The 16527-nt window shown below is 39.0% G+C and overlaps 1 protein-coding gene across 4 annotated transcripts in view; it reads left to right on the top strand.

The window, feature by feature from the left end:
• LOC126345965 (PAS domain-containing serine/threonine-protein kinase) overlaps positions 1-16527 on the top strand; it is a 212289-nt gene that overhangs the window by 30469 nt on the left and 165293 nt on the right. For all 4 annotated transcript variants that reach the window (XM_050002149.1, XM_050002147.1, XM_050002148.1 and 1 more), the window contains one exon: positions 2398-2558. In XM_050002149.1, coding sequence (XP_049858106.1) covers positions 2398-2558 — 161 coding nt within the window. The remainder of the gene's footprint in view (positions 1-2397; positions 2559-16527) is intronic.

The raw sequence follows: 16527 nt of genomic DNA, 5'->3' as shown, positions 1-16527 counted from the left end.
TGTGTTTTCAGCTACCAGACCCCAACAGGTGTTCCTGGTGTTAACATAAATGGTGTGTTCTCTACCGACACAAACCTGATTGCTGAGCACTATGCTCGACCCTCCGCATTGGAGAATTACCCCACAGCCTTTCGCACTGTCAAATGGCGGCTGGAAGGGATAGTCCCTCTCGTTCACTGTACACCCCAGTGAATATTATAACACCCCATTTACAGAATTGGAGCTCCTCAGTGCCCTTTCACATTGCCCCGACACAGCTTGTGGGCCAGATCGGATCCACAGTCACATAATGAAACATCTCTCATCTGACTACAAGTGACATCTCCCTAGTCATTTTCAACTGGATCTGGTGCAATGGTGTGTTGCCATCTTAATGGTGGGAGAGCACCATCATTCAGGTGCTCAAATCCAGTAAAAACCCACTTGATGTGGATAGCTATCGGCCCATCAGCCGCACCAACATTCTTTGTAAGCTGCTGGAAAGTACGGGTTTCTGCAGTTGGGTTGGGTTCTAGAGTCACGTGGTCTACTGGCTCCATGTCAGGGCAGCTTCCACCATGGACGCTTTACCACTGATAATCTTGTCTCTCAAGTCTGCCATCTGAACAGCATTTTCCAAATGCTGACACCTGGTTGACAGCTTTTTTTGTTTGCGAAAAGTGATGACACGTCTTGGCAACATCATATCCTTGCCATATTATACGACTGGGGTCACTAAGGCCTGCTCTAGATTTTTATCCAAAGTTTCCTGTTGCTTTGCACTTTCCATGTTCAGGTTGTTGCCCTCCATAGTTCCCCCAGTTCCAGGACAATGGGGTCCTGCAGGACTCTGTATTGAGTGTATCTCTATTTTTAGTGGCCATTAACGATCTAGCGGCAGCTCTCAGGCTGTCCGTTTCACCCTCTGTATGCAGACAACTTTTGCATTTCGTATTGCTCCACCAGTACCGGTGTTGCTAACCGGCGTCTGCAGGGAGCTGTGCTCAAGGCGCAGTCGTGGGCTATAGCTCATGGTTTCAAGTTTTCGGGTGCAAAGTCTTGTGTTATGCACTTCTGTTGGCGTCGCACCATTCGTCTGGAACCAGAGCTATACCTTAATGACGATCCACTCACTGTAGTGGAGACATATTGATTCTTAGGACTGGTTTTCGACACTCGATTGACTGGCTTCCTCACCTTTGTCAGCTTAAGTGGAAGGGCTGGCAGCACATAAACGTTCTCCGCTGACTGAGCAACACCATGTGGGATGTAAATCGCTCTATACTGCTGCAGCTCTACAGAGCTTGACTATGGGAGTGTGGTTTATGGTTTGGCGGCACCTTCAGCGTTGTGTTTACTTGACCCAGTGCACCACTGTGGCATTCACATAGCGACAGGAGCTTTTAGGACAGGTCCAGTGACCAGCGTCTTGGTGGAGGCCAGAATCCCTCGATTGCAGGTTAGGCATGCACAACTGCTGCCCAGCTACGTTGCAGACATTCATGGTTCTCCTGCACTTCCAAATTACTGTCTCCTTTTCCCACCCACGGCTGTTAATCTCCCACATCTGCGACGCAGGTCAGGACTTACAGTTGCAGTTTGTGTCTGATCTCTTCTTTCCAAACTGGAGTTCTTGCCGTTAACACCTATACTTCTTTTCCTGTTTTGTCCATGTTGGTTGTCTTTCTGTCATTCTTCTGGTTCTTCCTTTTTCCTGTTATTGTGCTGTCCCCTTTCTTTTCTTCTTTCCCCTGTGTAATTATTTTACTGGGAAGAAGGGACTGATGACCTCGCAGTTTGGTCCCTTCCTCCCTTCTTCCAGACAAATAAATCAACCAACCAACCAACCAAACTACCTACCTTTCCTCCTCTCCATTTCCCCTGCTTCCCCACAGCCTCCTGAGGCTGTGTGGGGCAGCCTTATACTGCCCCTCCCCAAGTCAGCACTCTTTCTCCACCTGTAAACTGCTATCCCTCCCCCTTGTGTGACCAATTCCTAATTGCTGCCTTCATTCTGTGTAACAGCAGCAGTCTGATTAAAGAAGCCAGATATGGTGATTTTGTGTGTGTGTGTGTGTGTGTGTGTGTGTGTGTGTGTGTGTGTGTGTGTGTGTGTGTGATGTGCCTGCTTAGGCGTGCCTCTCTCTCTCTCTCTCTCTCTCTCTCTCTCTCTGAAATTTGAGATCCTCGCAAGTGTTCAGGTTCAAAGCAGTTCCAGTGCAATGATACAGCCGCCCATTCTTTAATTTGATTTTCCGTGTACTACAGTTTCATTATAGTGCTGGAGCATTTAACTGTTTCATTTCATTCTGCTAGGCTGATATCTTGTTCCCACACAGAGAAAAATCAGAAATATTTCTTTGTGGTAATATTTGTCATAAAGAATATGTTAACTTATGATGTTCTTTGCACTTTAAGGATAGGGAAATATGAAAGAGCTGAAGCACTTGGATGGACTGGATGGAAAAACTCTTCTTTTGAATGCAACCAGAGCTTTCCACGTATAAGTAAGCCGCGTATAATCAGGGACGAGATCAATCTTGACACTCCACTGAAGAAAAAAATGGAGCGCATCAGAGGTATGTGTAGTCTTTCATCATAACTTATTAAGTTTAACACATTATGAAACAATTATTATCTACCTTATGTTTTATCCTTTACATTTCTACTTTTTTCCTTGTTTTTATCCTTAGTAGATATGTTATCTTTTCCACTTTTTGTTTATTATTGTGTCTTGTTGTATTATTAAGATTTATTTTGACTTAGTGATCTGTCTTTTTGTAGTTCCTGTGATGCTGCACATTGTTATTGAGTTTCTTGCACTCATGTTAAAATCACTGAAAATTAGTATAAAATGCTTTTGAATGTAATTGCAATTGAGTATGTTTAAGTGTCGCCTTCCTACTTTCTAGTCTAACACAGAAGGAAGAATTTGTTTCAATGTTTGAGCATGTGAAGTAACACTTCCTGTGGCTTGTCAAAACAATATAAATGGAAATAGCTAATTCAGTGATCAAACTGAATATTAGTTGGAATGTTTCAGTGCTTTAACAGTCTTAAATCTTAGCAAACACAGGTGTCACCTGCAGGGGCCACAGTGACTGCTGTAATTGATGTACAGATAAACCACCAAAGGTCGTGTATGTATTGACATGAGCATCCTCTCCTGTATTCATTGCTCTGGTGGCACATGTTAGAAGTTTGTGATCTCTTATGTTTCATGCTTCACAATACCCCATTTTCTTGCTTTTGTCAGGTGAAGTTATATGGTGTTTATGTTTGTCTGATGAGAAAAAAAGTTAAATAGATTGAGTAAAGGATAACTTGTGGTGATTTTACTGTATATTAATCTCAGTTCTATTACTATAGGTTTACTATTTCCTTCTCCTGCCTTTTAAACTGGCACATTCAGTTGTGTATTGGGAGGTCAGCAATTTGAAAAGTAATGCAAACTACTTTGAAGTTGTTGATAATATCGTGCAACAGGTACTATGTAAAATGTTAATGGCAATTGGATATTTACCTCAGACTTTTATGTCTGGCTTTTCACTTGATTATTTAGCCATTGAGTTTTATACATTTACGATAAACTGTAAACAAGTAACTAATTTTCATACTTTTCAACCACACAAACAGTTATGCTTTTGCTCTTGTTTGACAATCTGCTCAGTAATAAAATAGTTTTTTATATAAAGCCCTTATATGCTCCCACATTAATACTACATACACATTTAACGATCTGGCAGATTGCCGTACATGAATGTAATGTGTGCAGCCCATTGTAAGGAAATTAGGCTGGGCACACAGGCGTTTAGGACAAGCCCCATTTCTAACCTCTGCAAAGAGACTGGCAAGTCATCACAATGTGTGTCAGTGTTTCTCATTGAGTGACAAGTATATAAAATTGTTAAATAACTCGGGTACCTGCATACCACATAGCTGCTCACCCACCCATTGAGTGTGTTTTTATTTATTTTGATTGAAACATGAAATTCTGGAATATTACAATGTAAATGTCAAAACTAAATGTGTCAAAATCGTGGGATATTAAACATTAAACAAAGATGTCAGTATCAGCTGGTGATTTGGTGTGATGTTCCCAAGATTCCATTGCATTGGATGCATCGTATGTTTCTGGTACTCCCACTTCTAATGGGCATCTACAAGTGACAATTGTCTTCCTCTGAAAGTGACGGTCTGTAGATGCCTTGCCTGGGCTCCGCATATTGTGGCAGCTGGGAGTCGGAAGCATGTTGGGGAGAAGTTTGTTCCAACATTAATGCTGTAGCCGGCCACTGTGGCAGAGCGGTTCTAGGTGCTTCAGTCTAGAACCACGTGACCGCTATGGTTGCAGGTTTGAATCCTGCCTCGGGCATGGATGTGCGTGATGTCCTTAGGTTAGTTAGGTTTAAGTTGTTCTAAGTTCTGGGGGAGTGATGTCCTCAGATGTTAAGTCCCATAGTGCTCAGAGCCATTTGAACCATTCTATGCTGTACGTATAGTACATCCATTATCATGTTTACAAGATTTTGTAAAATGCAGTTTCCTGCAGGTCCCGTGACACAGTTTGTCTCCTTGTACTGTGTATCATTTTTACACATGAGGATGGGTTCACCAGTAATTGATTTGTTTTTAGAGAAGCCTGATGTGCTACATGTTTCCTTCCATTCTTATTTTTCCAATGTATTTTTTCTGCCGTCACATACATGGATACATAGTATTATTTTTATTGAGGGATGGAGGGGGGGGGGGGGATGAGGTTGGTTCTTCTGGATGTGTGAAAACTGTATAGGAAGACCGTTGGAGTGTGAATCTTCCTTGTTTGCTGCCAAGATTTGAGTTGGAGTGCGGGCCTTACTTCTGGATTACTGTAAGGATTCTTCTTGAATAAAGTTTGATTTTGGAACTCGTGTTAGAGACTTACTTCATCAGAAAGTATTCCAGCTCTGTGAATGAGCATTTTGAGTTAACTATTTTTGTGTGGTGGATGCTGATCACTTGACCTATGTATATACGGCCTACGTATACATAGGGCGTGCGAGCTATTGTGTGTGTGTGTGTGTGTGTGTGTGTGTGTGTGTGTGTGTGTGTGTGTGTGTGTGTGTGTGTGTGTACACCACTGTTAAAGAAGAATAGCTACACTGGTAGTTTGTTCGCAGTACTATACATTTAACAGAAGATATGTAGATATAAACACATGTTTGATGAGGAAGTCAGTTGTGAATATAAGAAATGACAAATTGAGAGATTGTTAGTCATTTTAGTGAAAAGTGACACCATGTCGATACTGGATACAATGGTTTAGTTGTGAATAGACAGTACTTCCAAATGTGTTGACGTCCATGTAGTTTGATATATGATCATATTTCACTATGACTCAAGTGAGAACAGTGATGAGGTATTTGACCAAGTCTTAATGTAATTGTTTGTAAACGATGAAGTTCTTGGTGATTCATGCAGAGAAACCTTTTACTGGTTATGAGGAATATTATTATTGTGTGCCCTGGTTGAAGTGAATCACTTCTTTGGCCTATTAATTATCCCTATGATTGTTTCACTTCACAATTTTTTGAGAAAAAAGTGTAGTTTCGTATCTTTGTTTTATAATGTTCTAGATCAGCACAATTTTAAGGTCAAGGAGGGTGACTCCATTGGCTGCTCAACTCTCTTCTGTAATCATGATTTGCTTACCAGATATTCCACAACATACAACTCTTGAGTTCTACAGCTTGTCCACAATAAGTTGAAAATTCGTGCTGTTGGGAATGGCAGGAGGTGTGTCATGCACCTGCATTAGGTGGGAGGGAGAGGAGCAGTGAGGGGAAGACTGCATCAGTAATACTTCATCCCTAGGAACAGCTTAATATTGCCAGTTCCCAGAGAAAAATGAATATCTTTCAACTAACACCATTCCATTTCTGGCAGCACCAGCAAAATTGTCAGGCTGTTGTGGACATTCTGTACATAGTTCTGGATGCACTGGAGATGATAATTTGCTACCATAGAAAGAAGTTTCTCAGCTGTTCCCATTTTTAGTACTCTTTGGGCCATCCAATAAATGTACCCAGCAGACTAAACAATAATAGCAAATAATTTAGTGGAGTAGGTTTGTCTCCCAATCATCTGAGAGTCTTGAGGTGACTGTACAATACAATGCAAGAGGCATACAGTTTTGCACAGTAGTAACAAGTGGTCCCAGGTGGAGCAGCTTCTATCTTTCCATTTTGTCTCAGAATTTCCTTTTACTACACTGCCTCTTATCAGTTACTATTTTCTACAAAAACAAATCCCCTGTGATGGACTAAGTTTCTAGTTGTTGAGGGCTGAGGCCTCCCAGTTGTTGACATTAATGTGGTAAATTTTCGTGTTGGCCTTGATTACATCTGTATATCATTTCATCTAACCACCCAAACATCGTTTGACCACTGATAACTCAGAGTAAAACACTTGTTTGTGTTTGCAATTATTGGGCATGCAGACTGCAGTCTATATCTCCTACCCACCTTAGCTGGAATTTTAAAACCATTGCTTCTGCATTGGTTGTATGTGCTCTTCAAGGATGCTGATATTTGTGTGTCTATCTCACCTTATTGTATGCAAAATCCTACTTGGTTGTCAATGATGATATTTTTCCAGCCATTTCACATGCTGCCTGATCAATATCCAGGATTCATATCCATAACGCAGGGATGGAATTACTGATCTGTGTTGCAGCATTGAGAGTGTGGTTGTCAGATACACAGATTGTAGTCTGGCGAAGGATGCTCTATATTTCCATTGGATGAGAGGATGCTGGCCTGTGTGGCCGAGCGATTCTAGGCGCTACAGTGTGGAAGCGTGCGACCGCTACGGTCGTAGGTTCGAATCCTGCCTTGGGCATGGATGTGTGTGGATGTCCTTAGGTTAGTTAGGTTTAAGTAGTTCTAAGTTCTAGGGGACTGATGACCATAGATGTTAAGTCCCATAGTGCTCTTAGCCATTTGAACAATTTGATGAGAGGATGCTGTGAAGGTAAGGAAAGATGTTAACAACTTGAGGACTCACTTGTTGGTGGTGACAATGGAGTTTCTTTGTCCTCCCTGAGGTGGGGGTTGGTGAAGGACTTGTGTTTTGCTGGTATTGAGACCTATCTTTTTATATGCTGCGGAGGAGCCATTCAGGAGTAATACTAGTTTTTCTTTGCACTGAGCTGCAACTGCATCATCATCAGCATACTATAATTGAAATAATGCTGCTGAACATGTTAAGAGTTCTTGCTTTTAGATGACTCAAATTAAAGGTTTCCAATCCATTCCGGAGGAAGTTCGTCTTTGACTAACTGCATGATAGCTGCGACATGGAAGGAAAATAACATGGGGCAATCATACATCGTTGTTTAGCACCGGTATTGTTATGGAATGGCTCACCAACAAGGTCATTACCAGTGACAGTTGCTGTCATATCTGTGCAGAGCAATTTCAAGATGGCAATAGATTTCTGTGGGAAACCATAAAGAGCTAAAATCTTAGATAGAGCTTTCTAGTTTACAGAATCAAATGCATTATTAAGTTCAATAAAGGCAATGTCAAGAGGTCTATTTTTTCCTGTCTTTTTCTTGAAGCTGTGAATATCATGTGTGATCCTCTAGAAGGTCTGAAGCCGCACTGGTTCTCTGGTAGTAATTCCTCCAATAAGGGCATAACACAGTTAGGGTAATTAGCTTTCCCAAAGTAGGCAGCAACAATATTCCCCAGTACTTATTGCAGTCTGATGATCACATTTCATAAATGTGGAAACAACCAAACTATTTCTGAAATCAAGAGGCATTTCTTCAGTGTTTCAGATTTTAACAATCAGTTCGTGTCCCTCATCACCTTTTTTTGAGAGCTTTTGTCAGGACCAGTGGCCTTATGTTGCTTTGATATGCTTTGCTTTGCTTAACTTGATTAGTATTGTGGAGAGCCAAGTTGTTCTTGATGGGTGTTTGTTCTTTCATGTCCTGCACTTTTTCATCAATAACCAATTCGTGATTCAGATGTTCAAAATGTTCCTTCCACCTATTCGTGATGGAGCGTTGATCTTTTAGACGTGTACGCTTGTCATTGGACCAGGGGTGGTTGAACCATAAATTGGTTTTGTTGCTTGGAAGAACTGTCCCATATCTTTGTCTGCAAGATATCGCAGCCCTCATTGTCCGCTATGTATCCTTCAGTGCGTGGGTAGTTCTTTGTACTTTTACCTTGGCAGGAGGAAAGGCTGGAGTTCATGTAATTTTCAGTGCTTCAATTTCTTCCTCATTTTCATCAAATCATTCCTAATGTTTCCTAGCCTCGTGCCCAAATGTTTCTTTTTAGGCGCTCAGGAAAGTGGCCTTAAAGTTCTCTCATTGTTGTGTTACATCATAATGGCATTACGTAGACAGTGTCTGATGTTTTGTAAGGCATATTCTGACTTGCCAAACATTTCAGTATCTAATGTGTTTCTACAGTTCTTTTGTTTCCTCCAGTAAGCAGATAGTGACAAGTACGTGATGGATCTCATAAGTTGATGTGATGCGTCCAACAATAGTCGGCTCCTGTCATCACTTTAGCAATGAAAACGTTCTGTAGATCGTTCTTGCAGACAATTACTCATAATGAGATGCCAGTGCTTCAATCTAGGTTGCTGCCATGGTACTTTGAAGTGATCCTCTTGATAAAAGCTGGTTTGGCAACTGTTAATTCACATTCAGTACATTTTGGGAGGATACTAAAACCATTGGAGTTTTCCCTGCCAATTCCCTCCATACCACTGACACCACTACGCACATTGTGTTCTGTACCCCCCTACCCCCTTTTTTTTTTATACATTTGGTAGGATGTCATCCATATCTGATAGTTTATGATTAGCTTTTTCGTCAGTATGTTGGCCCACTTGCCAGTTGTCTCAATGTTCCCTGAACTAAGCTTCTCAAGATATACCCTTGATGAAGGTTGTGATATACCTCATGTTGCCCAAGCTACACAATTCTTACACATTCTAGTAATGTGAGACGCTGAGCCATTGCATTTTTCATGCATACAGGAGCTGCCCAGTCGTAAGGATCCTGTCCCCGCCATGCCCTTGCATGCTCCCACAAACAACCTTACACCTTCCCCCCATCACTACCTTGCTATCCCTCCCCTTTCCTACCATAGCCACCTCCTTACTCCCACCACCCACAGATTGCTTTTCTCATCAGCTGCAGTTGTTGTGCACAGTCCAGCCTCAGTGGCCAGAGACAGTGTTCATTTGTGTGACTTGTGCTTGTATGAATGTGTGTGTGTGTGTGTGTGTGTGTGTGTGTGTGTGTTTTTTTTTTTACTTTTTTTTTTTTTTTTACTTCAGAAGAAGGCTCCTTCGGCCGAATGCTTAAATGTGCCTGTCTGTGGCTCAGCATCTTCACTATATGGTGAATAATATTGTTCTAATTGTAATTTACTTGCGAATATGTGTTATGTTAGTGGGCATTAATCATACACTTCTGTAATTAGCAAGTGTTCATTCTTTTCTTGTATCCATGGTCATCTTTCTCACGTTTCACTGCCTGTCCTTGGAGAATAAACACCTTTTCAGAACAATGGCCTGGGACAGTGGCATCATAAACATCAGTTCTATTATAAATTTCATATATCTAACATTATTATCTGCCTGCAAATCATGTCTTACAGTTAACTCTATTTGACATGGTATTTCTGATACTCTGTCATTTGGGTGTGTTCTTCCCCATATTGAAAAATTATAGTGCAACTGGTCCCTCTCGTCAGAAACGGAAAAATTGAACAGTTCATTGTGTAAAGCATGTAAAAATAAAGTGATAAACGGAATGCTTTGTGTTAAGTGTAACTACTGGTGGCACGAAAAGTGTGCCAAAATTAACTTAAAATACGTCAGTGATTTAATTTTTTAATTTTTATTTTTTATTATGGACGTACCTTGGCTGTTTACATTTCAAGATACTTCAAAATGATATTGGAATGTTGAAAAGGAAAATCTCAATTTTAAAACAAGAAAACGATAAACTATTATAAGAAAGAGTTCCATGTGTAAGAAAGCTGTGGAACAAGGACAAATAACATTGTGTTAATCCGTGTGAAGACATCATCAGAAAGCCAGTAAACAACAAAACTATGACTCCAGCTAAAGAAAACAATAGATTAGCCAGAGAGAAACAGTCCAGTGCATGTGAAAGCTGGAAAATGGAAACAAAACAATACCATGGAAACTTGTGCACATGTGTAATCAGTATTAACGATCGAACTTTACGTCTCATATCAGATGTGCCCTGCAATGTACAGATAACCTCAGTAAGCCAAAATTCAGTACATAAATGGAAATGGAAGTCTGTAACATATACTAAAAGGAAAGGCAGTGGCTCAAGTGTACAAAGAAATGAAAATGAATTCCTATTGATAGGTGATTTGTTACTGAAAAATGTCTCTGTTCAATGACGCAAAATTGATTTGAGACCTGGAATCGGAACACAACTAAAAAGCTATCTAAAAGAATATGGAAAACTCAAAACAACATACTGCAAAAAATGAACTTACGCACAACTATAGTGGTGTGTTAATACATGCCGGGACAAATTCGATAAAAATTAACAGTGAACAAGAAACTTGATTCGTTCAGCCAGAAGTGTCTATCCAGGTTCCTGGCTCATAATCAGTGGAATAATAGAAAGAAGATCTGTATGTGATAAATATGCCTGCAAAATAAACTGTGCCAGAAAAGAAAAGTGTGATAGACTTGGAGCATTGATCATAGATCCAAATAAATTCCTAAATGAAAACTGCCTGGGAAAGGATGAGGTAACTTAAATAGATTGGGGTCTCTGACATTAAGCAGGATGTTTACAGACAGTTGCAAAATAATAATAATAATAATAATAATAATAATAATAATAATAATAATAAACAAGGGAAAATAAAATGGCTTGATGGGTGTGAAAAAGTGGATAAACCAACAAAAAAATAGAAGTATGAGTATCATCTAAAAAACGAGGGAGAGCAGAGTATAGACCTGGATATTGGTATTGAGTGACTTCATCATAGAATAAATTTGACTTACTGTGTTTAGGTAAACATCGGGCCACTGAAGATGAAATTTCAATAGCAATCTATGTTGTTAGCTCAGTCAAACCATTGGTAACTTAGATCCATCGAACCATTGGTAACTTAGATCTATATTGTTTATGTGAATAACTGAGTTTTGAAGCCACTGGTATAGTCATAAGTGGTATGCAACAAATAGCATCATTGTACAGGTCTCCCAGTGATATTAGCAGTGTATTCTTAGAAAAATTGGACATTCTTTTATGTGAACCCAATGAGAACGGATTTACCAACTATGATATTATAACAGGTAATGGTCTTACTTCTGATTGACATGTCAACTGATAAGCGCAGTGTTCGTGATTTGAAAAACCTATTACGACAGTTCAGTCTACTGTGTGTGAACTTTAAACCTACTAGGGAACAAACATGCTTAGACAATGTATTTGGTAACTTTAAATGTGCCCAAGCTCAATGTGATGTAACAATGTTTCTCTTTTCTTACCAGAAATCAGTGTCCTTAATATATGCTAACAGGATCAGCTCAATCGTAATGGTGACATGGCCAATTCAAAAATGGTGATCACTAGGCCAATGACCAATGGAAAAATTGACATGTTCAGGAAAACCAGTGCAGACAGAGATTAGTTCTACCAGAGAGATGATGGTAATCCTTGTTTATCAAATGATGAGTCTGCCAAGATAAATTTTGAATGTTTAACTCATTTTTGCAAATATTTAATGACAGTGTTTCCATTAGAAAATGTAAAGTAACAGATACAGGTTATAAAAAGGCAGTGTCAAAAAAGAAAAATTCATAGTACACTACAAATGCTGTCTGATATGATATCTTGTGATGATGCTTTTAGATATATACAGTAATACTAAGTCTGAAACTATAAAATCTTTGTATGTAAGACAGAGAAAAGACTGTAAAAAAAACAGTTTTTGATATGAAAAATTGACACAATGCCCGGTACATTGAGACTTTTAACAATAAATGCAGACCTGCTTGGAAGCTCATAAAAAGTGTTGCCAAAGAGTCACATAAGGTCAAAATGAATCTCTCCGCAAGAGTTTAATGATTATTTTATTAAATCTGTGAAGGAAGTACATAATGGCATCAGTAAACCTGATAAAAGTCCATCAGAACTCTTAGAAAAGAAATATATTATGGGACACTGTGCAATAATATTCTCATTTTCTCTGAGGTTACACCTAGTATTGTATTTAAAAAAGTAAGGAACTTTAAGTCATCAGATAGTGCTGATATTTATGACATGTCTTCCAATTTGCTGCAGAAAGTCATTGATTCCATTGTTTATCCCCCCGAGTCACTGCATAAATAAATGTTTACCAGAGGGATACTTTCCAGAAGAGCTAAAATTATGTAGGGTGTTTCCTGTGTATAAAAAGGGTGACTGACAGCCCTCCACGTTTCAGACCAGTATCGGTAGTTCGTCGTGGCCAAAATAATAGAATACATCATTTACCTTCAGTTATCTGCTCATTTTGAAACACTTGGCATATTTAATGTTGCACAATATGTATTTAGAAAAAAATCAGTAGTAAATGCAATAGACCCTCTAATTAAATATGTCCTTAAAGTGTTTGAGGAGAAGGGATTTGCTCAGGCCATTTTCTGTGACCTGAGTAAAGCCTTTTTGTGTGTAGGACATGACACACTTCTACGGAAACTCCATTTTTATGCCATCACAGATAAAGTCTAAAACTACTAAAGTCTTATCTCCAAAAGTGTAGGCAAGTTGTGCGCACTGACAAAAAAGTCAACTGAGAAACCAAATTAAAGTGGGAGTTCTGCAGGGATCTTTGAGACCATTTTTGTTTTTTATAATGATCAATGACCTACCCTCCTTCATAAGTTCCAACACAGTGCTATTTGCAGATAACACTACTTTCCTAAACTGTAAAATCAATCTAAATAAGTTAAAAGATTCTGTTGAAAATACACTTGCCCAAGCAACATATTGGTTCAGGTCAGATGAATTTGTCCTTAATGAGAACAAAACCAAAAAAAATGGTATTTGGTCTAAAGGACAGAAGTTCTTTTAATGATCCCTGTTATATAAAGTTCTTGGGGGTATACTTAGATGACAAATTGTCCTGAGAACAACACATAAAATGCAACTGTTAAATTATCCAGAGTAAATTACTTAAGATGTCTTATGAAATGTGTACCAACATTTTACATTAAAACATCCTATTTTGCATTTTTTCAAAGTATTATGTCATATGGGCGTACTCTGTGGGGAAACTTGAGCCATGTTCAAAATATATTACTTCTGCAGAAGAAAGCAGTCAGTCATGTTCTCAGCATAAAACACACTGTAAGCCCTTGTTCCGTGAATGTGAAATAATTACTGTTAAATATGTATATACACCAAATTTTAACATATACAAAAAAGAATCCACATGAAATAAAACAAAAATAATATTCATGGTCCCAACACAAGAAAAAATAACTCCATACATATACCAACAAAGAGATAGAGGGGCTGACCTAGCTCAGTACAGCCGATAGATACACGAAACAGAACAGAAAATTTACATTCCTGCTTTCGGAACTTTGTTCCCTTGTCAGGGAGGAGAGAAGGGAAAGTGGATTCAGTTACTCACAACCCAGGCTATGAAGCAACAGGGGAAAGGTAAACAGGGAGGGTATAGTCTGTCTGTAAACTAAAGGGCGAGCACCGCGTTTGGTGGGGGAAGTGGCCATTCCCGGAAGAACACTGCCACTGGCCTACAGGGGCACCCAAAATCTGTTGCTCGTTACCTGTGTAGTGGTGTAGATCGGCATGCAGTGATATACGTCGTTTCTGTTCGTGGGATTTTAGTTGCCAGTGTCAGTTAACTTTGTATACTTACTGATATACTTAGATATCTGGAAGTGATGGGTAATCGCTTAGCATTGTAAGAAAATGTGCAGAATACGAAGAAGAGATGGTATTTGCAGAGTAACAAGCGTTCGATCATCTCTAATGTTAGTACAGCGTATGGTAAAGAGGCGACGCAAAAAGAACTGTTGACTAATATTACTACTCCCAACCAAACGGCTGCAATTCAGGCAAACGTCAGCCGCGTCCAATAGGATGCATAAAGAAGAAACGCGGAAATAAGCCGCATGGTTTACTGGAATCCCTACGAAGGAAATTAATAATTTTGTGAGGAAACCCATCACTATAGACAGTTTCAAAATCACGTAAAATCTTTGATGCTGATGGAACACTAAATCTCTGTCTCGGTCGCTATTCACCCGATTCTAAGACACATTGCTTAAAACGTGTGCGCAATAACTATTGTAAACAATGCTGAAATTTCCTTCGAAACACATACCTTGCTTCTGGACTTCCAAACAGAAAGCTTGACATGCGAGGTGTGCTTATATATTAACTTCTATTTTTTGGTAAGAACTTTATTTGTTAGTATACAGCAATGTTATACTCTTCAAAATATTCCCCATTACATACTACACACTTATGCCAGTGCTTTTTCTAAATCGCGAAACACTTTAGGTACTGTTTCTTCGGGATAGTTTATAGGTCTTCTAACTGCACATTTTTAATCTCATCCATTCTTGTAAAACTGCTGCCCTTTTAGACCCACTTTGAAATGTTTATACCACTTGTATGCCCATGGTTTACTCATAACAAGTTCACCAAAAGCAAAATTCAACATTTCTAAAAATTTCATACATTTTATTCCATTCTTACAACAAAATTTGATACAGATTCTCTAATCTATTTTTATACAAAACAAATAATCGTTGATGCTACCAAAACACATGTAATCTTTTTGACAACTGAGTAAATAGCCAATATGCATAACATTGTACACATACTTTAGAGCCATGTTCATGAAGACAGTGACAAAAAAGTAGTGCAAATCGGAATAACACACAGAATTATAAATTTCTGCTCACTTTTTAAACACTTCATGTTGCAAGAATTGTTAAGTTTCAATACAGTCCTTCAAAGAAAACTTCTACCTTTCAGTAGAAACACAAAGTAAGAACAAGCCTTAAATTATACAGATTGATTGAATTATGTGCGGTTCGTTCTACGAATAGCAGTAGAGGAACATATAGCATATTCACATGAACAGGCATTCGGTTCTATGTTTGTAGTAGAATCCTGACTTCTTATTTTAATATTATTTACTCTATTGTTGTATTTCGAAAGAATCTGTCATCTTTTGTATTCCTTATGGTCTTAATGCATTTGTCTAAAAATAAATGCAGACGAGACGTATCTGTGTAAGGCGTCGCCACAGATTTAAAGCGCGTGCCACGGCAGAGCCGGTACCATGTTGTGAAACAGCCTGTAGAAGTGCCCTGTGACGTAGCTGGGTTGGCAGAGTGGGGACTTGCTCGCTCGCTCTCCAGTTTACCGACAGACCATAGCAAAGATGGAGGCATGCCTGAATCCACTTTCCCTTCTTCCCCTTTTTGCCCCTCTCTCCTGCCTGACGAAGGAACAAAGTTCCGAAAGCAGGAACGTAAATTTTCTGTTCTGTTTTGTGTATCTATCGGCTGTACTGAGCTGAGGTAAGTACTCGCCAGCCCCTCTATCTCTTTGTTAGTATTTGTTTCACATCTTTTTGAGATTTTCCATTAATCATTTAACTCCATACATATGTCACACCATAGATTATCAAAGTCAATAGCTATGAGCTTGTGGGCCATACACTGGGTAATAAGCTTCCGCAGATGGTACAAGACCTCCCAGAGTGTGAATTTAGGAAAACATTAAATAAGTGACTTGTTGCCAACCCCTTCTGTGAATTAAAAGATTTTTTTTAGTGCAACCTGGAACTGTAAATTAACGACAGATATGGCCATACGATTCTATTTGCTAATGTAATGATTATGTTATATACATAAAAATTGTCTATCGTTGAAAAGGCCTAATGACAATAAAATTATCTTACCTTGTGCTGAGGAGGAGGTTGGGAAACTGAGTTTTGTTACACATATAGGCCTAGCTGCTACAAGTTTATATGCCAACTAGCTCTGCAGATGGAGAGATTGAAGAAATGTATGATAAGATAAAAGAAATTTTTCAGGTTGTTACGGAAGACAAAAATTTAATAGTGATTGGTGACTGTAATTATATTGTAGGGAAAGCATGAGAACAGAGAATTGTAGGTAAGTGTGGAGTAGGGGGAAAGGAATAAAAGGGAAGCTGAGTGGTAGAATTCTGCACAGAGTGGAATTTAATTATTGCTGACACCTGGTTTAAGAATCGTAAAAGAAGGTTGTACATGTGGAACAGACCTGGAGACATGAGAAAGTTTCAGATAAATTATACAGTATAATTGTAAGACAGATATTGTGTATCCAGATTTTAAATTGTAAGACATTTCCAGGGGCATATGTGGATTCTGACCACAATTTAATGGTTATGACCTGGAGGTTAAAACCGAAGGAATTGTAAAGAAGCAGGAAATTAAGGAGATGGGACATGGATAAATTGAAAGA

The sequence above is a fragment of the Schistocerca gregaria genome, chromosome 1 (assembly GCF_023897955.1).
Source record: "Schistocerca gregaria isolate iqSchGreg1 chromosome 1, iqSchGreg1.2, whole genome shotgun sequence".
NCBI lineage: Eukaryota > Metazoa > Arthropoda > Insecta > Orthoptera > Acrididae > Schistocerca > Schistocerca gregaria.
Note: the sequence above shows the minus strand (reverse complement) of the source record. Positions and strands in the feature narration are given on the sequence as shown.